The 21952-nt window shown below is 35.0% G+C and overlaps 3 protein-coding genes across 5 annotated transcripts in view; all 3 read left to right on the top strand.

The window, feature by feature from the left end:
* Window positions 1-21787, top strand: part of LOC125863364 (uncharacterized) — a 315246-nt gene extending 293459 nt beyond the window's left edge. The window contains exons 1-10 of one of the 2 annotated variants that reach the window (XM_049543551.1): window positions 13697-13752; window positions 14786-14898; window positions 14998-15126; window positions 17689-17804; window positions 18212-18293; window positions 20107-20166; window positions 20251-20358; window positions 20634-20679; window positions 21105-21360; window positions 21441-21787. In XM_049543551.1, coding sequence (XP_049399508.1) covers window positions 14797-14898; window positions 14998-15126; window positions 17689-17804; window positions 18212-18293; window positions 20107-20166; window positions 20251-20358; window positions 20634-20679; window positions 21105-21313 — 852 coding nt within the window. In that variant the 5' untranslated portion in view covers window positions 13697-13752; window positions 14786-14796 and the 3' untranslated portion in view covers window positions 21314-21360; window positions 21441-21787. Of the gene's footprint in view, window positions 1-13696; window positions 13753-14785; window positions 14899-14997; window positions 15127-17688; window positions 17805-18211; window positions 18294-20106; window positions 20167-20250; window positions 20359-20633; window positions 20680-21104; window positions 21361-21440 lie in introns of those variants that run through there. The other variant, XM_049543553.1, reaches the window with a different exon arrangement.
* Window positions 1434-6592, top strand: LOC125863362 (mediator of RNA polymerase II transcription subunit 17). The gene is made up of 8 exons (XM_049543549.1): window positions 1434-1627; window positions 1727-1946; window positions 3495-3608; window positions 3704-3789; window positions 3913-4297; window positions 4408-4869; window positions 4953-5264; window positions 6053-6592. Exons 1-8 carry the CDS (start codon window positions 1539-1541, stop codon window positions 6374-6376), a joined length of 1992 nt encoding a protein of 663 aa, XP_049399506.1. The 5' UTR covers window positions 1434-1538; the 3' UTR covers window positions 6377-6592.
* LOC125863366 (uncharacterized) lies at window positions 8584-12798 on the top strand. Of its 2 annotated transcripts, XM_049543556.1 has the most exons (5): window positions 8584-8683; window positions 9422-9757; window positions 11444-11608; window positions 11733-11784; window positions 12447-12798. In XM_049543556.1, exons 2-5 carry the CDS (start codon window positions 9498-9500, stop codon window positions 12534-12536), a joined length of 567 nt encoding a protein of 188 aa, XP_049399513.1. In that variant the 5' UTR covers window positions 8584-8683; window positions 9422-9497; the 3' UTR covers window positions 12537-12798. The 2 variants fall into 2 exon arrangements, with proteins under 2 accessions (XP_049399513.1, XP_049399512.1); XM_049543555.1 differs by lacking the exon at window positions 8584-8683 and having other exon boundaries at window positions 8741-9757.
* Window positions 21788-21952: the final 165 nt, after the last annotated feature.

Consider the following 21952-nt stretch of genomic DNA (forward strand, 5'->3'; position numbering starts at 1 on the left):
TATTATAATAAATTGTCATATACCAACAAAGAAGGAAATAAAAATAACACGTAATCATGACAAGCTGGAATTTTTATTAAATAAATGACGTGGCAATAACGTGTCAAATTGCCATACCAACCACTACTATAAACACATCATCAAAATATTTGACTAGTATTTTGTTATTTTGTCTTTATACTACACTTTTTTTTAGTAGCATAAGGACACTCAAAATTAAGAGTTACTAACAATAATGTCTTTTTGATTCATTGAGGAGGTGCATCACTTTCAACGGCGATGAATTTAGAATTTAATTATTATGAATTATGCGTTGAGAGAATGAGATTTAAATTGTATATTTGATTATATTTATAGTTAAAATTGATCAAACATATTCGTGATTCAAATTTGATTACTTCAATTTTAAGATTTTCTAATACAAAATTCATTATATATATGTTTTTATATTACAAATTTATATAAATATGATATTAATTGATTTTCTTAATAAAATTCCACATGTATATTAATGCATTGTCAAAAATAGAGTTGGGATAAATTTATTGTCAAAGAATTGTATCTGCTACTATAATATTTAAAATAAATCATTGAATTTCTGAATCTATAAACTCGTGATTAGATCGATCTGACATTATATAGATTATTCCTTAGCCGCCAAGAATGAAAAGAAACTAAGATATTTTATTGCTATGTATTCAAGTACAATTTAATCACCCATAAAATTTATTTGAGTTAATATATGTACTAATATTATTAACCGTGTTAATCTTAATACGAAAGCTATGCTTGAATATAAGACTTATAACTTTCCTCTAGACCTAATTGCTATCGAAACTACGAGACGATTCGCTAACTACACAATGAGAGTTAGCCACCTTACACATGTTAGAATGATATATAGATTGTGGAGAAGCAAATTCGAATTTGAGTTTTGATATAAAAGAATTTAGGGAAAATTGTATAAAATAGCAAACTATTAATTTAAATTAAATGTTATAGCCATAGTTTCTTTTATTTGTAATTCGCAGCAAACATTTCATATTTTTTGCCATCCCATTTGTATATACCAAAATATACAAATAGACTCATTCGGTATACATATGTGTTGTATAAAAATTAATTGCAGGTCCCATTTGTATACTAAAATATACAAATAGACCCAAATACAAATTTTTATGTATATGTATGCCGAAATATAAATATTAATTGCCATAGAAAACATAAAGTTTGTTATTGGGCGCAATTATACAAACTATAACTATGACATATAAATATAATTTTTATGTTTGCTAAACCTAAAATTTACTCAAGAATTTATAGTCTTTTAAGTATTTTACAAGATTTTCATTTACCCAAAAAGTCTTGCTAACTATACAATGGGCCATAGTGTGGTTCGTAAATGATTAAGCCCAGATCTTAATAGGCCCATGAATTTAGCAAACCAAAGCCCAATTCTTTTCGACGGGTATCTTCCCCGATTTAGGGCACAATTTAGGATTTCTCCGACACTTCTACCCGGAAAATCTCCCTGAAAAATGAACGGCGATCTGGAAATCTCCGTCGACAAGCTTCCGATCAAGCGTTTAGAGTTTATTGAAGAACAAGGCGCTGAACGCTTCCCTTCGTACTCTTTCTTTCTCTCTATATATAAAAATGTAGAATTTCATGCATAATCAGTTTGTGAGCTGGATATTTATATTTAGATTTTGCGTAATTGTTGCAGTGATATAGGATACGATGAGAAAACAGTGAATTTGATTAGGAGAATTGATTTTGCGTGGGCAGTGGAAAGAGAGGAGCCAAGTAAGAAGCAGAAGAAAAGCAGTAGTGCTACTTCTTCAAAGGAGACAAGTAGCAGTCAGCCATGGCAATGGCAGAGTTTGGTGGAGAATTTGCGATTGGCTCATCAAGAGCTTCAAGTCATTATCGATCTCATTCACACTGTAAGTGTTAACATTAGCATTTTGGCTCACCATATAGAATTTTGTGACATTTTAATTTTAATGATTGAACTTCATTTCTATATAGTTTTGATAGAAAATAGTTCAAATTAAGTTTTAATTGTTCTTATATTTACATCTGGTCTGGTGTTTGTGTGGAGTCTGGTCAAAGACTAATATGTCAGTGTAGGGATAATTGTGAGATTTAGAGAACCCAGACAAGTAATTTAGTATTCTAGTGAAATAAACTTGAATAGAGCAAAATGAATGGTGAGCAGATTATAGGTTTGGGATTTTAGTCTTTTTGCGTCAATGGTTTCTAAATTAATAATTTGTACATACTAAATGAATTTCATATGAAACGTACAAGGTTTGGGCAAAAACTACTAGGTTCTGCTGAACCTGCTTCCCACACTCTAGCTCCGCCTTGATACTGAGATTTAGTCAATGCCAACTAGTATGGGATTGAGGTTTTAGTTGATTGATTATTTGTTGGTACATGTTTAGTATGTCTTGTGCCTAGCTGGTTGTGTTTCTTGCACTTACCATAAGAAGGAAACTGTGTGTTTTAGCCTGATAATGTGCTTGAAAGTGGAAAATATTTGTCTTTTGCTGTACTCATTATTGGCCAATTGAGTTTTTGTGGGCATGCAGTTTTAGACTGAAAGATACGGAGTAGTGTTTGCATCATGGATAAATGTAATGAAATTTCATTTATGAGAATAGAGCAACACTGGTTTTGATTCAAAGTTGAGGTTTATCACGAGAGTGGGTTGGAACATTGTTATTAGTTATCAATATTAGTAAGGTATGAATCTAATTCAAAAAATACAATAGAGAACTGTGAAATACACACACATATGATCGTGTATGTACTTGAAAAGTGGTTAGAGAGAGAAGATTCAAGGCATCCTATTTACAACATAGGAATTAATAACTAAAGACAGAAGCTACCTCTAATTTGTTCCAATAGGGAATTCCATGTGTGCGTGATAAAGCAAGGCCTTTTGGAAAGGTGCAAAGTTGGATACACCACATTTCTATTACTCGGTAGCAGGGATGTTTTGGATTTATGAATTGAATCAACGTGGCTATTCTGAATTGCAATAGCTACACTGGTATCAAGCTACTAAGCCACACTATGGAAGTCTGGGAGAGGGTGGTCCAGATGAGGATGAGGAGGGGTGTGTTAGAACCAATTCAGCTTGAAGCCATGAAAGGAGATTGTTTGAGCAGTATAGGGAAAAGGAGAGGGACTTGTACATGGTGTTCATTGACCTAGAAAAGGCATATGATAATGTCCCTAGCATATCAATTTACTCCTCATTATCAGAATGATAGAGACAACTAAGGATTAGAAAATTTGACTTAAGCTTTTGGCTAGTTATTTAAGTGGCATGAGATTCGTCAGTCCATTTGCTCCTTCAATCCCTTCCTGCCCCTTCTCCCTGGCATTTAAGACAGCACCTTTCTTAGGCATAATAAGCTGAATAAATTAGTAGGAACTGTGGATTATATATTGTATTATTGACTCTGCTGTTCTGCATACAGGTGGAGGCAAACGATGCAGTGACAGTGGCTAGCATGACCAGGCCAAAGCAATTGCCCAATGAGCATCTGTCAGACCTTGCTGTGTCTATGGCAACCAAGCTGCAATGCTTCCGTGTATTTTTCTTTATCCCTTCTGCAAGATGTTATGGTTGATGTATATATATGAGTTAAAGCTGTATGTGTTTCGTAATTTGGCTTTTCTTTTGCAGCATTTGGGGAAATATTTTAAGCAATCTGCCAAAGCTTTGGAACAACAAGTGGCAAGAGAAGCAAGATTTTATGGTGCTCTTATCAGGTTTGTTCTTTGTGGCTACCAACAGTATTAGTACATTGTGGAACATATGTGTTCAGTCATTTAGACTACCATGTCTTTGTGCCTTTCCTCAAAGTTTTTGGCTATTTCTTTTCGAGCTGATAGATTGCAGCAAAATTGGAAGGTTAAATGGCATCGGATGGTTGCTGCTGCTTCTGGAAATGAAGGGTTTTACATTGATTTATTTGACACTTCATTATATGATCCAGCGGTTGCATTTCGCCCATCTTCTGCATCTGTGGTGCGTATTGAGCATGACCCAGCTGGGATGCTGGCTGTGAATTTGCCGCCAAATTCCTGCCGGACTCTTCAATTTGAGTTTCTCAGTGCAAGTGCACCTAGTGGTGTCATAAAACATAGCAGACTGAAACCAAAGGGCTCTTTTGAGGACTCTTCTGGAGAAACTAAGAGAGAAAAAAGTGATGATGAGCATGTGAGAGAAACTCATTCAACACTCCGTGAAGTTCATCGAGCAATCTTTGATGAGCAGGTATATTTCTAGGTTCCCTCCTTTCTCTTTCTAGTACCCTTTGAGTTTTTCTTATTCATTTTTTGTGACCTATTTCTGTTTTCTGATTATTTATTTGGTCCTTGTTGCAGGTGTTTGATTTGGTTAATCGTGAAGCATTTAATCCAGCTTTGGGTGCTGACGTGACAGGAATACAAGAAAACTTGTTACGTTTAAGTATAGGTCAAAGAGCTTCTCTGTCCATTTCACTTGTACCATCTACTGACGATGGTCAGACAGCTAATGCTGTGGGTGATGAACATTCAGACACTGCTATTGTGCCTTTTGAATCAGTTGATGCTTCAAAACTAGATGAAGGGAAACTTGACTTCAAAAAGTTGGGGTTTCCCAATCGAATTAGTTTTGAAATTTATTTGCAACAACTTTTTCATGAACATGTGTTTATAAAAGCCAAAAATAGAGTATCATCCTTGGGTAAACCTCAATTATCTTCTCAGCCCGTGAAAGATGGTCCCAACCTTTTGGGACATTTCTGCGTCTCTCTAGCTCATAGGATCTTCTCAAACAAAGTCCTTGCAGAGCTTGAAAGTCTGGTATGAACTTTTCTGTTTGGGTTTGTAAACTGCTTGGCAATGTAACCATTATGTATCTGAAGAATTTCTTGTTTTGTCTGTAGGTTAGCAGGATACCATATGTCCAATTGATATCGCATCCCACTTGGCATTCTCGAACATCATCATGGACGCTCTCCATGGATGTACCTGAGTCAATTCTCCATGCTGGAAGCCTGTCTCACTCATCTGACTATGTAAAGAATGTGAAATTTCACTTTCGTACAAAAGTCATGGTGCGTGATGATTGCATCAGTCTGGAAGGGGAAGGTGCTCCTAATGTTGTTGGCCTCTTCAAAGGAAAGCCTGATAGTACTTGCCCTATGAACAGATATGACTGTGACTTGTCAGATCTTCCAATGGTATTATTGCAGCAGGTCTGTCTCCTCCTCCTTCTTCTCTATACTATTGTGTTTTGATATCAGAAAGTTTGACATGCTATGAAGAATAGTTCATTTTCTGGCTGGATAAGCTTCTATTCATCCTAGAACTGGTCCTTCCTTAAAAGAAAGCCTATGATCCTAGACATTTTTTATTTTTCCTGTGATTCAGTTAACCATCCGAGCTCTTTGAGTCTTTTTCTGTTGTATTGCTTGGGATGATTTATGTGACATGAGTAGCGAGGGTGATAGCGACAAAGGTTTTCAAACTGTTTGTGTTGCTGCCTAGGATAATTTGTTATCTTGTGGTCAGGGGCCAAACGTCTGGTGGATAGCTATGGTCATGATGGTGAGGGAGAATGTTGTTTTGTTACCATAGAAACACCAGAAATGTAAAACCCCACCCCAAACCTACCTCCAAACCCGGACTTTAGTTAGGCGTCTGTCACGAGTTTGAACCTTGTCGCAGACAAAAGCCTGACATTTAATTGGGGATGTATAGAGGGGCAAACCTATTATCCTTTAGATTTCAAACCTTTTGCCAGTTGGCCCCGGGGGATGGGGATACAAGAGAATAATGGCCCACCATCATAGGGAATCTCAAAGCCCCGAGCTCCATTTTCTCAGTTATCACAAAAAGGGAAAAGCAAAAGCGTCACATTTGTACCCTTCCTTTTGATTAACAAATCAGTATACAATCTACGTTGGAAAGCAATGCCACTTCCATCTTGCAGCAACATAGTCATCAATATGTCCTTATTTCAAGCTATTAATTTCTGCTACAGGTTGCCAGCCAGGTGATACGGTGGCTTCATGAAGAAGCCCTTATGGTTGGTATCAAAGCAAATCGGGATTTCTTATCCTTGTCGTTTGAGCTAGAGCAAGGGGAAACACTCAGTCTTGTGGCACACGTAGACCCTGAAGATATTCAAGGATGTATTTCCTGGTGGTTGGTGATGGGCGATGGATTCTCTGAAGAAAACAAACTTCAAATGGACGTTAACAGTGGTGAATCCGAAACAAGGAAATTTTTAGGTTATTTATCTTTAGAAGTGCTATACTCAACCTTAATGGATATGGTTAGCGTTAGTAGTACTGCAGGCCATTGAATTGTATCTAACATTCTATACTTGTATTTGTAGTTTTTTTTCGTTTCTTCGAAGAATTTTTGTCTGTACAAATTATGTAGCTGAGAATATCATACATCCAATAGCTCATAAGCTAAATCATTGTGGATTCAATTTTTTAAAGTAAATTGTTTGTTGGATTTATTCCATCATTTGGAGAAACTCTAGGCTCTTGTGTATACACTTGTTATTTTCTTGTCCTCCTTTTAAGCAAGGTCTATGTACATCTTAACCTCTCCAGATTTCACTTGTATGCTTTTTTTTATTATATTGGGTATGTTGTTGTTGTCGTCGTCATCTTGCCTACATTTCTTGGAAACCTACTTCATTTATACATTTGCAACTAAAAACAATTTAAAGTCTTGATTTGTTGAGAAGAAATATTTTCAAAGTTTCTGTTTTCAAGTAAAGTTTTTGTAGTTCAAATCATTATACCATATAGAAAGCAACCTCTTATTTGTGGCTGTGAAGAGTTGAGTGTGCATTTTAAATTATTAATTAGGTTTCTTTAGTCTGTCTTTATCCAAATTCATCATTCATTAAGGCTTATTAATAAGAGATAAACCAAACACTTTGATCACAATAAATAAGATAACAATTTTTGACAAGACTAATAAACCACTAATAAGAGAAGCTTCATCAACATGAACTCCACTAAAAAAAAATATTTAACTTATACCCATTTGTAGTTATTATCATTATTTTTATCCAAGTATATAAAGAATTTTATGTATTCAAGCTTTGTTTAACAATAATCTTTTAAATTAAGATAGTATTTGTGGGGATGTGGTTTTTGTTGGCTCAAGTAGACATTTTAAAAAGTAATAAAAGGAGTGGAGTTGTGGGCAAGCAAAGCATGCTCACTTTGGACATTACTAATTGCCATAGCACAAAAGGCAATATGGTCCTACTATTTTAATATTTTCACTCTTGTCTTCACCCAAATATATTACTATATCTTTTTTTTTTCTATTCGATATTTCAGTATTCATATTGAAATCTCAATTAAATTCAAATTATAATACGTTAGACACATTCAAGGGTAAAGGGAAACACTCCATATCAAGATTTTTTCCATATCAAAACTCTGATTAAGAGCAGAGGAATCATATTCAACCTATCGCAACTTTAGGCGGTATATATTAGCTTATCAAGATTTTCTCCATATCGAGACTCAAATTTGAGACTCTAATTAAAAATGGAGGGATCATATTGCGGTATATATTACTATATCTAAATACATGTCTCATGATAGTGTAATAAAATTTGATTATGTTATTTATATCATAAATCATAAGGTTAGTTTCAGTTAGGAGTAGCCACATAATATATTGAATTTTAAGTTAATCTCAAGATGTTCATTTTATTTATTTATTTTATAAAATGGAGGTATCTTTCTTAGGATGCACACAATTAGGTATAATGCTTATAATTAGGTGTAACCGTTGCATACCCAAAATTGACTACGAGGACAATAATGACAATATATCTAGTAAACACTTTTTGGTTCAATTGAAGCATATTAAAATAAATTTGAAAAGAAAATAACAGGTAAAATAGAATCGAAAAATGTGATAGTAAAACTCTAGTAATAGTAATAATAATAATAATAATAATTTCGAGGGTCTAAAGTCATTATCTTCAGGTTGGAAGTGATATGTACTTATCATTCGAGAGCAACTCTCTCTTGTTAGTGGTTTTAGAGTTGAGCCGCTCCTACTCCATATTCTCTAATCTACTCTAATCTAAGGGGCAACTTGGTTGGGAACAAATTATTCGGGATAATCCATATTCTCCAATCTAAGGGGTCGCTTGGTTGGGAATAAGTTATCCCGAGATAAGTTATTTGGAATGATTTTTTTCACCATATATATGAGATACTCATAACTTATCCTATCACTAAGACATAAATGATGAGATACATAATCTCAGAAGTACCTAATACCTCAAACCAAATTTTTCTTGAAATTATTAAACCTTATCCCTCACACCAAATGACTCCTAAGAGTTATATCCTCGATAAATTGCAAATATATCATATGTATCTTTAATACTCAAATAATTCTTTGACTTACCTCTACCTCTCGTAAGACCTATTATAGTCACGTCTTTCAATTTTGTTGGTCTCTTCTTTATATATCCGAACCATCTCATTCTCATATACCTAAAAGTAATTTTTGATATTTCTTGCACAAAACTATATACTAAACCAAAATTGAAAAAAAAAAAAAAACATTTACTCCACATATAACGAAGATTAAGGTTTTAATCAATACTTCATACCTAAAGGTACAATTCAAGAAACGAATCTGGCATTACCAACTGTCAATTTTTTCTTCAATACTCATCAGTTTATATGCACAGATCTCTCTCTAAAAAAAGCAAAAAAAGCTCTAAAAAAACCATTCATGGCCTTTTTTGTTGTCATTATTAGCAACACTTGTTGTGTTTAACCGTTGCTGTTGTGCTTATCTGTATTGAATTCTTCATTGATAACTCTAATCTGAAAAAAAACTGAAGTTTTACGTTTTGGGTATTCGAGAATTCTACTTTTTTTTTGCTGGGTCGAAATTTTGAGGCCATTGATGTGGGTTCTTGATTTATTGTAGTAGTTTTGGGTATTCCTGAATTGGGTTGTTAGAAAGTTGTGATCTTTGATTTGGGGTTGTGAGTATTTTGAGTTTTATGATGGGGTTTTAGAGAATTTTGAGTTTTTTTTTACATGGGTTTGTTAGAATTTTGAGTTTTTTTATATGGGTTGTGAGAATTTTGAGTTTTTTGATATGGGTTTTACAGATTGGATGATATAGTTGAGTTTTTGATTCAACTGGGCATGTAGGGTGCCAGGTGAATGAGCTGCAATTTGGTAACTGAAGAGACACAGTTACTTTTTGTTGTTAGATAGTTTGCATTGTTTGATTCTTTTTACAAGTGAATTGGGGTTTGGATATTTGTTAGGAGTTTTTAGAGAATTTGGAATCTTTGGTTGGTTGTTGCTGACATGTTTGGTTGGTTGGTTTCCGCTAGATTGGCTTCAAGGAGTTAGAAAGGAGTTGTATACAGAAATTTGTTGATTTTTTTGCTTTAGAACAATTTTGTTAATATGTCTGGTGGAACACCTGCTGGTAGCGGTAGATATGTGAGGCAGAGGCTTAGTCAAGGATATGGTTCGAGTGGCGATGATCTTGAGGATGATGCTTGTTCTAGATTTGTATCACAATCACATTCAATTCCCAGGACAAGAACATGGACTGAGATTTTAGAGAATTTTCTTTGGATTGCTTCTGCAATATTCATTGTATACTATGGTGATCGGCATCATAATTTGATTTTCCTGTTGTGGCATGATGATCGAATTAGGAGGTGAGCCTACTTGTTCAATTTATACTTTTGACTTATTACTTTAAAGCAACATATTTGATATTCTATATATTGCATGACTGTTTTCCCACCTAAAGTGAAGAAAGGGAAAACAAAGAGAGGGATGGTTAAATAAACTTGGCACGATAGGTTACCAATAACTATATCTCAATACCAAATGAGGATAGGTGAAAAAAAGTGTAGATTAGTCGTTTACTAATATACTACTGCCTGAATAGTTGGTAGATTGCTCTTGTTTGATGTTTTTAGCTCACATCAGAATTCAGATTATTGGATAGATGTAGCTAATGTTTTAGCTACTGTGCTTGATAGGTAGTTACTGTCATATAGTTTCCTTGAATTTGACTGATTGGTTTTAAACTAGCATAAGTAAACCATGTCAAATTTGCTTCAGTTATTAGTTGAAAGATTTCCAGACAACCTTTTGCTTTGGCCGAATCGATATGTTTGTTTATAATGCTTTTATCCTATTGCATAGCGAAAATGATAAGCAACTCTAGTGCTTCAAGTAACTTATTTTTTTGTTAGAAGCATTCGAATTATTAGATGTCAGGAATGTCTAGGAGCACATTAGTTGTTAGTCATCTTTTTCATTTGTTCTGCATCTTCTTTGTCTTGATATGGGTCCTCAGGTTGGCTCCATTTGACACTCCCACTGAGATGGCAAAGCACCTTTTGTTAAGTACTCCCTCTATTTCAATTTATTTGTCTGGTATTGACTTGCCACGAAGTTTTAGAAAGTAAAGAAGACTTGTGAATTTTGTGGTCTTTAAACTGAAGATATGTAGAATGTACCAAAGTGTGCCCTTTAATCTTGTGGTCTTAAACATGTCATGTTGGAAGTTAGAATTAAAAAGTTGCCAAAAAAAGGAAAGAGGCATTCTTTTTGAAACAAACTAAAAAGGAAAGTGAGACAAACAAATGAAATGGAGGGAATACTAAAATTCTCCTTTAGTTGAATCATGAATTCTAGGAAGTAATCTCTGAAACATTTCCAGAGATGAGAAACACTGCATCAGAGGTGTAGGGTGTCCAATCAATTGTAGGTTATTTGAAATACTCCATGGTAATCAATGAAATAAGCTCTCTTTTCTTCACTTTGGGGTGCGGCCCTTTCCCAAATAGAGCTCAACTAGTGCTTAATTAGTTTCTTCATCCACTGATCCTATTGGACTGTGTAAACTTCACTTCCGCATCTCCTTTGATAGCCTATTTTTAAATCATGATAAGTTAAGAGATGAAAGATTGAATGTTTACCATCAAACATAGTTCATAACCTATTGGGTAAAGATGTTGTTTTGATATAAATCTTTCATATGGTGGAGAGCAACTATTCGAGGATCCTTACAGATACAAAAGTATCCAAATATCTTAGTTAAATACAAAATATCTAAATTTTCAAATCTGTCTGTACTTACTTGCATTCTATCTATCTGTTTTCCATCATTCCCACACAGTTCTTTCATGTAAGCGTGTTGTAAGTTAGCAAACTGCAGCTGTTAATCTATTAGTAACATGCATGTGATATCCAGGAATTACTAGCTTCTCGACTTTTTAACTTATAATGCTTCGAGCAAATGTATCTTTAACTGTTTTGTGCCATGATGTGGTAGCTTTCTGTTGTTTGATATCAAGTACCTTCATTGATTCTTCACATTTCTGCTGCAGATTACCACTTTACATTGGGATGTTTGGTGTTGGTTTGAATGTTTTATTTTTCATCCACACAAGTATGTTGGCTTTGGGTGTCCGGAAGTCCTATGAGAAGTGGGAGATTTCCAGTACAGCTGCCCTTCCCTACATCACTGGGCTTGGGATCCTATCTTTCCTCTTGTAAGAGACATTATGATTGTATGAATTACACGTGCATTCAAATAATAATATACATATATAGTTTCAATTCAAAAGTCTAGATCAAATGAGACTGTTTTGTTAAAGTACAAGTTGTTTGTTTCAGGTTCTGTTGTGCTCTGTGGCCTATATGGAGCTTGTTGACCCTTCCGCTTGTGGTATGTCCTGGGTTTAGCTAAATGTGATTTATTTCCTTCCACTATTGCTGTCCCTTTATGTTTCTGATTCACCTGTAGAACAATTTCCAATTGTTTGATGAATAAACAGTTGACCAGCTTGAAATAACTTGTGTTTTCTAATGAATCGTGTAAAAGAATCAAATGAGGACGTTGCCCCAAGGGCTTGTTTAGCAGTAAGAACGCAGTGCGTGATGTGTGGGTTAAGCACACATCCGTGGTTTTGAACCCTGCTGCAGACAAAAGTCTGTCACCCTCCGTCCTAATATAAGTGTCTTAGTTTGACTGGGCATGGAGTTTACGAAATATTGGAAGAGTTTTGAATCTTGTGATCTTAAATTAAAGAGGTATGTAGTCCTTCAAAAAGCACTCTCTTTATGACAGACCAAAAAGGAAAGTAAAACACTTAAATTGGGATGGAGGGAGTAATTTAAGTAGAGAAGGGTAGAGGGGCAGACCCATTATCCACAATGTTTTGAATCGTGTGCTACTGGCTGTCGGGAATTTCTCGTTCATTAAAAGAAAGAATCAAATGACAATGGCCTACAAAAGGCAGAAAAGAATCATCATTTCCGAGTTTACCACTTTTTAACCATTTCTTGAATCTGATTGAACTGCATTGCCTTGTCTTCTATGTTTTGCAGTTCACTCTATTCATGGCTTGCATGGTTATACTGCCATATTTGGTTCTCAGGAGATTCAAGCTGCAAGCTGATTTGTTTCGTACAGATTAGATACGTCGTGTTAACAAGCATAGTTTTACATCTCACTGACTTAGCTGAAGGCGTATAGGAGTTATGAACGATTCAGATCAATTCAGTTGTTCAAAGTTCGTTTTTGAATGAATAGTTTTGGGTGAAGTAAATATTTGTAAGTTTTGATAGTGTTTCGAAAGTGCATCAGATTGTATAAGTTTTTGCAACATTCATGCTGACCAAGAGTGAATTTGTTCCCCTCATGAACTATGCAACATTGTAATGACTTTCCACTTTTTTCAAGTCTGTGAAGTGCAGTTCAATATTTGGTGTATAATGGGTTCGCCCTTCTATCCTTCTCCGTTGATCTAGCAGTCTTTTATTTGGAGGGTTGTTATTGGTTAAATGTTGTCTCGTATGGTATTATTACTTTAAATACAGTATTAATTTTATTATTTCGTATCGTTAAATGCGTTGTTATCATATTATTATTATCTTTTGCCCTTCATCTTGACCTTATTTTTTATTTTATAATCTTATTTTACTCTATGTTTTCTTATACTAATATAACTTTATTACCCTTATTTCTTTTTTGCAATTTCACTAGTTTGTTCATCACATAGCATTATGAAAACTAAAAACACTCCTAAACTTGACGCAAATTATTAGTTTCATTCTTGAGAATATAATCTTAAATTCTCGTCAAGTTTAAAGTTGTTTGTAACACTTATCTCTTTTTTTTATTAAGAGCTCCATGCTCCTATAAGAATTTGAGATCACTTGTTATTGTCATGTGTCAGATGGGGATGTATCTAAGTTTAGTTAATCAAGTAGAGAAGTGTTTTTAAGACTATCAACAGTTCGGGTTTTTAAAGTTATCAATAGTTCGACTTCGGGGACAAAACTAATAATTTGCGTCAAATTTAAGGGTATTATCAATACTTCTCTTAAACTAAAAATGATACAAGTCTATCCAAACTATTACGTATATTCTTCAAAATAATACAATATCATTCCGTATGAAACACATGTAACAACCATCCAAACAAGTTAAAAAGTGTCATTCTTTTACGAACTTCATCCTCGAATTATAAACTAAAAAATATTTATGAGTGTCCTTTTTACGAGCTTTACCTATAAACCTATGATATAATAGTTCAAATAGAAAACTCGAAAAAAATTAGCAGTAAAAAAAATAGTCTTTTCTTCTTGTTCCTAATCGCCATTGACGAAGCATCAGGTGCTGCTGAGAAAGGTAAAAAATTCAACTTTTTCCTCAAAATTATTCAAAAATTAGAGTATGGAATTGGGTTTTCTTCTATGCTGCTGCTTGGCTACTGGGAGTATCGATTTCTTCATCTTCATGTCGATTTTTTTTGTTTTTTTTTCTTTCAAAATATGTTGAAGCTCTTTTTTTTTTCTGGCTGTACAATCTTGTCGATTTCTCTACAAATTGAATGACCCTCAAGAGTTAGGTATCTCTTCCTCTTCCATTTTGTTGAATTGAGGTGTTTATGGTGTTACCCATTTGTTTCTTGGCATGAATAGAACTCCCTTTTGGCCATAGATTTTGAATTTTAAAATTGAAAATTGAGTTTTTGAAGTTGTGTTTGGACATACATCATATTTGAAAAAAGTTCGATTTTTTTTTGAGTGAAAGTGAAATTTCTCCCAAAAAAGTGGTGTTGAAAATCAGAGTTTGATCAAATTTCATGGCCAAATAGATGAATGAAGATAATTTTTTGGAAATCTGATTCAAATTCTATGGCCAAAAGCTAGCTAAGTGTTTTATCTTCTTTCATTAGTTCTGCCTTAGGTGCATTGATACATCAGTTGTCTGTTACTATAATGCTATAGTAATAGGAAGCCATTGCTAAAACCAAAGAAACAAGGAGCATTTGAGGGGTCCTTTGTATATGTTAGGATGTGGAACCGTTTGTGAAGTTACATTGTAATTGTCTTCTTTCCCTGTGTTTGAATATCAATGAATCCTAGCATTTTCCTGCTCTTAACTACTCATCCCCCAAACAATGAAAAAAAAATATTTCCTGACCTTTATTGTATATCCATATTTTCCCATGACATGTTATATCTATAATTTTTATGTTCTACTCTAAATATGTTCGGGTGCCTCACTAGATGGAGATACTGTTCTTTTGAGCTTTAGTATTTTCTCCGAAGACTTGACAGTGAAGAAGATCCTTGTGGTTGTGTTATAAATAAAAAAATGACCAAAAGGACACTATATTGATTTGACACTGACAAGATTCTTCTGGTTCTTAATGCAGGCAGGAAAATAATGTTCAGATCATTCCTTCTAAAGGTCGTGTCTAAACAGCTTAGTTATCATCCAGATGTCACTAAACAGCTTTGTCGTCATCCTTTCCAGTTCCATTCAGAGGTAAAAATTTCAATTCTGATACAATCTGATTCTGCAATTCTGGGATAGTAGTGATATGCATTCTAGTTTCTTTTAGTGCTAACTTTTGCTTCTTGATAGAGAGGAATGCACAGCAGAAATAAGAAGGCAATGGAGTTCATAGCTAGAGGGTGGAATGCTCTGCAGGAAGTTGATAGAGTAATTGATTATTGTGAGCTTAATGACAAACGTCTCATTCCTCCACTAAGGGTATGTTTAGTACAAAATAACATAATACAGTTAATCTTCTTTTATTTATGGTTCTTTCAAAGGAAATTAATGTGTCTCTGTGTGTGTGTTTAACCTCTGTCAGTAATTGCTACTTGTGAGAAATATAGGAAAAGAATATTATTGAATTGTTGTTGTGTCTACATTATTACATTGAGACCCTATTTATAGACCCTAGAATACAATCCTTTACCAAGTAGGATACTATTTAGTATTCCTATTTCTATTTCTATTCCTATTCCTATTCTAATAGGATTGTATAAACCTATTCCTATTCTAATAGGATTGTATAAACCTATTCATATTCTAACACTCCCCCTCAAGCTAGTGCATACAATTCATGTACCTAGCTTGTTACAAATGTAATTAACACGCGGACCGATGAGGGGCTTGGTGAGATAGCTGCAAGTTGATCACTCGACTTCACAAAATTGACAATCAATCTCAATGTGCTTGGTCTTCTCATGAATTACTGAATTTGATGCATAATGCCGATAAAATACAGAGTGATAAAATTACAGTGTTGGAACTTCCCAAACCAAGCTTGCAAAGACTGTTTCAAACCATAGAGTGACTTACGTAATCAACATACAAGGCTACTAAACTCCCCCTGAGGAACAAAATTAGGTGGTTGCTCCATATATACTTCTTCACAATGCAACGGTTGTTGCAAGTGCTCAAAATCTAGTATAAAGTATATGGATCATGTTGGAATCAATAGACGAGTCGATATTAAACAAGTCACCGAAAAACTGGCCGAAACATGCTCATATGTCGGAGTATTAGATTTGATGGCTAAAAGTGGTCACAATCTAAGAAATAAAATTATATGGATAGGGTCGGAATGATGTCATGACCCAACTAGAAAATAGAAATTATATAGGATAGTTCGAATTGATAGAACGACCCCATTGAATAAGAGAAATAATATGGGTAGGGTCGGAACGATGGCACGACTCAGCTGAAAAAGTAGAATTAATATGGGTAGGGTCGGAATGATGGCACAACCCTACTGAAAAAGAAAAATTATACGGGTAGGGTTGGAATGATGGCACAACCCTATGCAAATCAGATTTAAGGAGTCACCGGAAAAACGAATGGAACTATGCAAATCAAATCTGAGGAGTCACTGAAAAGACACATGATGCTATGCTACTCAGATATGAGAAATAGTTCGGAAAAATCCACGGTACTACACAAATTAAATATGAAAAGTAGTTCGGAGAGATGCACGGTGCTACGCAAATCAAATATGCAAAAAAAGGTAGTCACCGGAAGGATGGCACGGTGCTACACAAATTATATATGAAAAATGAGTTACTGGAATGATGGCACAGTGCTACACAAACTAGATATGAAAAAGTAGTCACCAGAATGATGGCACGGTGCTACACAAATTAAATATGAAAAAGCAATCACCGGAATGATGGCACGGTGCTACACAAATTAGATATAAGAAAGTAGTCACTAGAATGATGCATGGTGACCCAACTTTTGCTAACATAATCATTGGCCAGACGGGCAGCATATATGGGTGCCACCCGCTGGCAGCGGAAGCTCTTTGATTTTCTATCAAGATCGTAGAGGCTCTGATACCATGTGAGAAATATAGGAAAAGAATATTATTGAATTGTTGTTGTGTCTACATTATTACATTGAAACCCTATTTATAGACCCTAGAATACAATCCTTTACCAAGTAGGATACTATTTAGTATTCCTATTTCTATTTCTATTCCTATTCTAATAGGATTGTATAAACTTATTCCTATTCTTATAGGATTGTATAAACCTATTCCTATTCTAATAAGATTGTATAAACCTATTCATATTCTAACACTACTAAACCCAGAGACATTGTTGTCAATTTTCATATTTATGTCCTTAGAATAGAGTGTTATCCTTGCTGTACATATATTTAGAAGATATAGCAACATGCCCAAAGTAGCTCATTGATCATTAGGTTTTCTCCAGTTTCTTGAATGTGTCATGGAGGTTATTGATGTTAATGGTTGTAAAGAGAGCTGGTTGGTTCAATTTAAGTAGATTTATTTTTCTTTCAGGAGTAAATTTAGCACCCTACATAGCTGCATTTGAGGTGACCCTCTGACTATTCTTTTGTCAAGCATCCAACTTATGCTTTGTGCCGTCTTCTGTGTTTGAAAACGGAGGATGCAGTTAGTTTTTTTTTGTTTTAAAGAACTGAGGGTATTCCACAGAAGAAGCATCCACTATTGGCTTGGTAGCTAAACTACAATAGCATTTCTGTTTACAGCCGACTTTTTTATGAAAATAACATTGTTGCATATTTTGTTTGCTTCTTTCCATCTCACATGGTTACATCTCCCTTATACCAATCAATATTTACCAAGAAGTGCCTTTCTTTTGTTAAATCTTAAATCTACTTCTTTTGAATGTCTGTATGTTAGTTTTCTTTTATAATAATACTTAGGCATGTATTTCTTGGTAGAGTTTATCCATTAATATTCTTTTTTGTTGATTTTGAACTTATCAAATATTTTTTTCATTGGTTCTTATGTGTTAGACAGCAAAGGAGAACTTTGAGTTGGCCCTAGAAGCAGACAACTCAAATACGCATGCAAGATATTGGCTTTCAAAACTTCATCTCAAGTACCATGTCCCTGGGGCATGCAAAGCTGTGTAAGTTTTTGTCTATTTGGTCTGAAGATTGGGCATCTGCAAAGTGTAGGCATTTATTATTGTTCATATGCTATTATTACATTCTTCTAAGCAAGTTTAAATAGGTCTTCACGCTCCACATAATTAGTTTCAAGCTTTTTCTGTTTATATTCTTGAACTTATCATGTGTATGATTGAGGTTCTAAAAAGTTCCTTAACTGATTAGCCAATCACTACTTACATGATATGTGATATCTAACTTCTTGATTTCCTTTTGAGATGAGGGAGTTAATTATTTGACTTGAGTGATACCTTCAGTTCTTTTTCATGGAGTTATTAAAGGGAAATTGAGGAATACGTTCAGCACTTCTTCATAAATCACAATGTTAAAACTTACAGCTAATATTTCTTCCTATTTTTAATGACAGAGGAGCTGCTTTATTGGTCGAAGCTGCAGAAATGGGTGACCCAGAAGCTCAATTTGAATTAGGTTGCCGTTTAAGAGTCGAGGTATGATTTCCTTTATCCGAACATATCAATTTTATCAAGAAGAATTGCTAATCCTATACCACCTATGAGTTTGTATGGTGTTAAGACTCTTCTTGCTTAAGTGACAGACCATCTTAACACCTAGGCAAACTTGTTTGAGTTTAGAACTCAAAAGTTGACTAACATCACCTTGATATGTGACACAAGCTTAGTATGTAGGATCTTCCTTTTCTTGGTATGATTTGTGAACTCTTCTAGTGACATGAACTACAAAAGTGAATTTTTATTTTTTTTAATCAAATGAGTGTTTCTGTGAATTTCTTCTTATCCACACATTGCTTCCCGTTCATTACTGCAATTCAAAGCACAGGCCTATGAGTATATCCACTAATTGTGGTTTAATTTGGAGCTAGTCTGCATGTCACTGTCACTACTCTCACGGTTGCGAGGAGAGAACTTGTACAGAACGCACAATAATTTGACAACCAGCTATAGCATGCTGGATCCATTCAGAGATTGCTGAAATTTTGATTGTAAGCCTAAGTCATGCATGAGTTTTGATGGGCTTTAATTGTACAACAACAACAGACCCATCGTAATCCCACGAGTAGGGGTAGTGGGCTTAAATTGTGATTCCAAGAATTGAGACTAAAACTAACTTTGAAGTTTAAGGTACAGAGAAGTTCTGCTGATTTGATTTGATTTGTAGGGGCATTGCTAAGCTCAGAGAAAACAAGAAAACAGTTCTAATACATCTGAAGAGGTTGTTAGTTTGGTTAAAGGAAAAATCATATGCCAAACTGACTGGGGAACCACCCTTGACAAATTCCCTTTTCTCTCTGTTGGTGTCATTTTCATACTGGGCGGACCTACATTTTGTGTAAAAACACTCTGATTTATAATCAAGGACAAGACAAAGCTACAACTTGGTTCTCTTCTCTATTATTTCAGCATAGCTTCTTCGCTACTGTATTTGTTTTACACACTAGTCTTTTGATACTATTTACTTGAGCCATAGGTTTATCAGAAACAACCTCTCTATCTTCACAATGTAGGGGTAAGGTGCGTACATGCCACCCTCCCCAGATCCAATTTGTGGGATTGCAATGGGTATGTTGTCGGGCACTGAGGTATTGTAAAGTGAAGTAGATGAACATGGAAAATGAAGAAGTTAGTGAGTGAGGGGAAAGTACAAGAATTCTTGAGGAACTGACTGTAAGTGTGCCTGGGAAAGGATATCTTCTTTCATAATCATTCACCAAAACTCAGCAATTTTGCATACTCTCTGTTTTAAAAGTGGAAAGAAGATGTTATGTTACCAGTTTCAAAAATAAAGTGTGGAAAGACGTTGTCCAAACCATTGGACAAAAGGGATCAAATAGCCATGTGTCACTTTTGTGCCATTCCTTCAATGTTAAATAATATTATTGATGTTAACCACCATACTCCTTTTGACTGCTTTGTACTGACTCAGCTTCACTGACACCTTCTCAATGTGTTTTTATAATGTTTATCGATTTCACTTTGGTTGAGCAATATAATCACATATCTGAAGCCTTTTCAAGTACTCTATCCTAGTAGTGGGTTTGTGTCAAACAAGTCTGTGTTATGTATTATATCAGCTCGGTCATTTACAAGCTTTCCTTCTTTGATAGGTTAATATGTTGTGTGTTTCTAGGATAATTTTTTGCTCCATCATCATGCCCATCAGGAGATTATTAGTTTAGGAGTGCAGAATCGACTACCTTATTGAGTTCCCCCTGTTCTATTGTTCTGCCTTAAAGACATTCTTTAAAGATTTTGACTGTTTTTATATATTGGATGGTCTTCACAGAACGAGTATGTGCAATCAGATCAGCAAGCATTTTACTACTTGGAGAAAGCTGTTGACCAGGTGTGTATTTTATTAGTGACGTTGAAGTTATTCTTGGTTGCATGAATGTCCTAAATTTCTTGGGAAAATTGTTCCTTTTTTCAGTTGCATCCAGGTTCACTTTACCTCTTAGGTGCTGTGTATCTTACTGGGGATTGCGTGAAAAAGGATGTTGGCTCTGCTTTGTGGTGTTTCCATAGAGCATCTCAGAAGGTACAGGCATTTTTATTGCTTGTTGAATGCAACTAATCAGTACATACGGATCGAACTATGTATTATATGCTGTAGTGAAAGAAGTTTCATATTAAACTTGAAAGGAAAACTGGATTTTTCAACTTACTGGATTTGTACATTTTGGGAAGCATATCGCGTTAAGAAACTGTGATTGGTGTAATTTGGCTCCACCTCATAGAAAATTGTTTTACTAGTACATAAGTCAAGAGCCTATCTACAATTATCCCCACCTAATTTTCTTTGCTTGAATGTAGGGTCATGCTGGAGCAGCTATAGCGTATGGATCCCTTTTACTCACAGGTAGTTTGTCCCCCCTTGTTATCTTTTTTGAGAAAGGTAACTGTTTGCATATATCATCAGCACAGAAGCAGTGCCGGAAGCCATATTTACAGTAAAAAAAGGACAAGTGTGTCCTTGCTCTACTTACAAGGATTCTATAACATCTAACAGTGAGACTATCCCCTCTCGTTATAAACTTAGCTGGGTGCGACTTCCATCTTGTTTTTGTCTATCGGAAACAACCTCTCTACCCGCACAAGGTAGGGGTAAGGTCTGCGTTCACACTACCCTCCCTAAGCCCTTAATAGTGGGATTACACTGGGTATGTTGTTGTTAGTGTTGTTAACTTGATAGGATTCCTGCTTAAGTTTACATAATGCAATACACTTGATTGGAATACGTTACGAGCTTTTTCCCGATTCTCTATTTCATGTGGCATCATTCAGGTGTGGAACTTCCAGAATCAATAACGAAATTTTATGTGAAGAGGGGGTCATCAAGCAGAATATCAAGGAGGAACGGAGTTGATGCTGAGCTTAATCCGATTGAGCTGGCCAGAGAACAATTTGAAATTGCTGCAAAAGCAGGATCGGACCTTGGATTTAGATGGTTACAAAGAATTGAGGAGGAAGTGAAACGTCTGCAGTCTTCCTAGCTCACGAATATCTGAGACAGAGTCGATTGATTAACGTACCTACAAGGGTAAGTTCATAGCACTAAGACATCTGATGTATATCTTAGTGCATATCTGATGTAAGACATCTCTTGTTCTTTCATTTTAGGTTGAGATTGATTTCTGGGAATGAGTGACAAATTCGATGACGAGTCAATGGTTGCAGCTGCTAAGACATCTTGTTGAATGATGTGGATCAGAGTTAAGAGCAAGCTGATTTTCCATTGTTTGTAATTTGTATGTCCTTCATTAGTAAAAAGAAGTTGAAACTTTGCAGGCAGCTTTTTGGTTAATGAAGAGGGAGGGATTTGTTAGAATTTGTTATGAGTATAGTCTTATCTGGTAGGAATGTTTTGTTTGCTCAACACCTTTGGCCTTTTTTCTTAATGTAATATATGTGGCTTAATCATGGCATGCTGAAAAAATGAATAAGAGAAGATTGTTTATTTCTCTTAAATTTTTTTGGGCTTCTATTTCTGTTCATCTTGTGAAGTTGGCTATTGCCTTGAATTGGTCTGTTTCCGCCATACGTTTTCCCAGTGAACTAGTTCGGTGAAAAATGAGTGAAAAAACCATGATTTATAATACAATTATCTTATTGATTAGTGGTGAGAAAAACCT

Source organism: Solanum stenotomum, chromosome 4 (genome assembly GCF_019186545.1).
Source record: "Solanum stenotomum isolate F172 chromosome 4, ASM1918654v1, whole genome shotgun sequence".
NCBI classification, from domain to species: domain Eukaryota; kingdom Viridiplantae; phylum Streptophyta; class Magnoliopsida; order Solanales; family Solanaceae; genus Solanum; species Solanum stenotomum.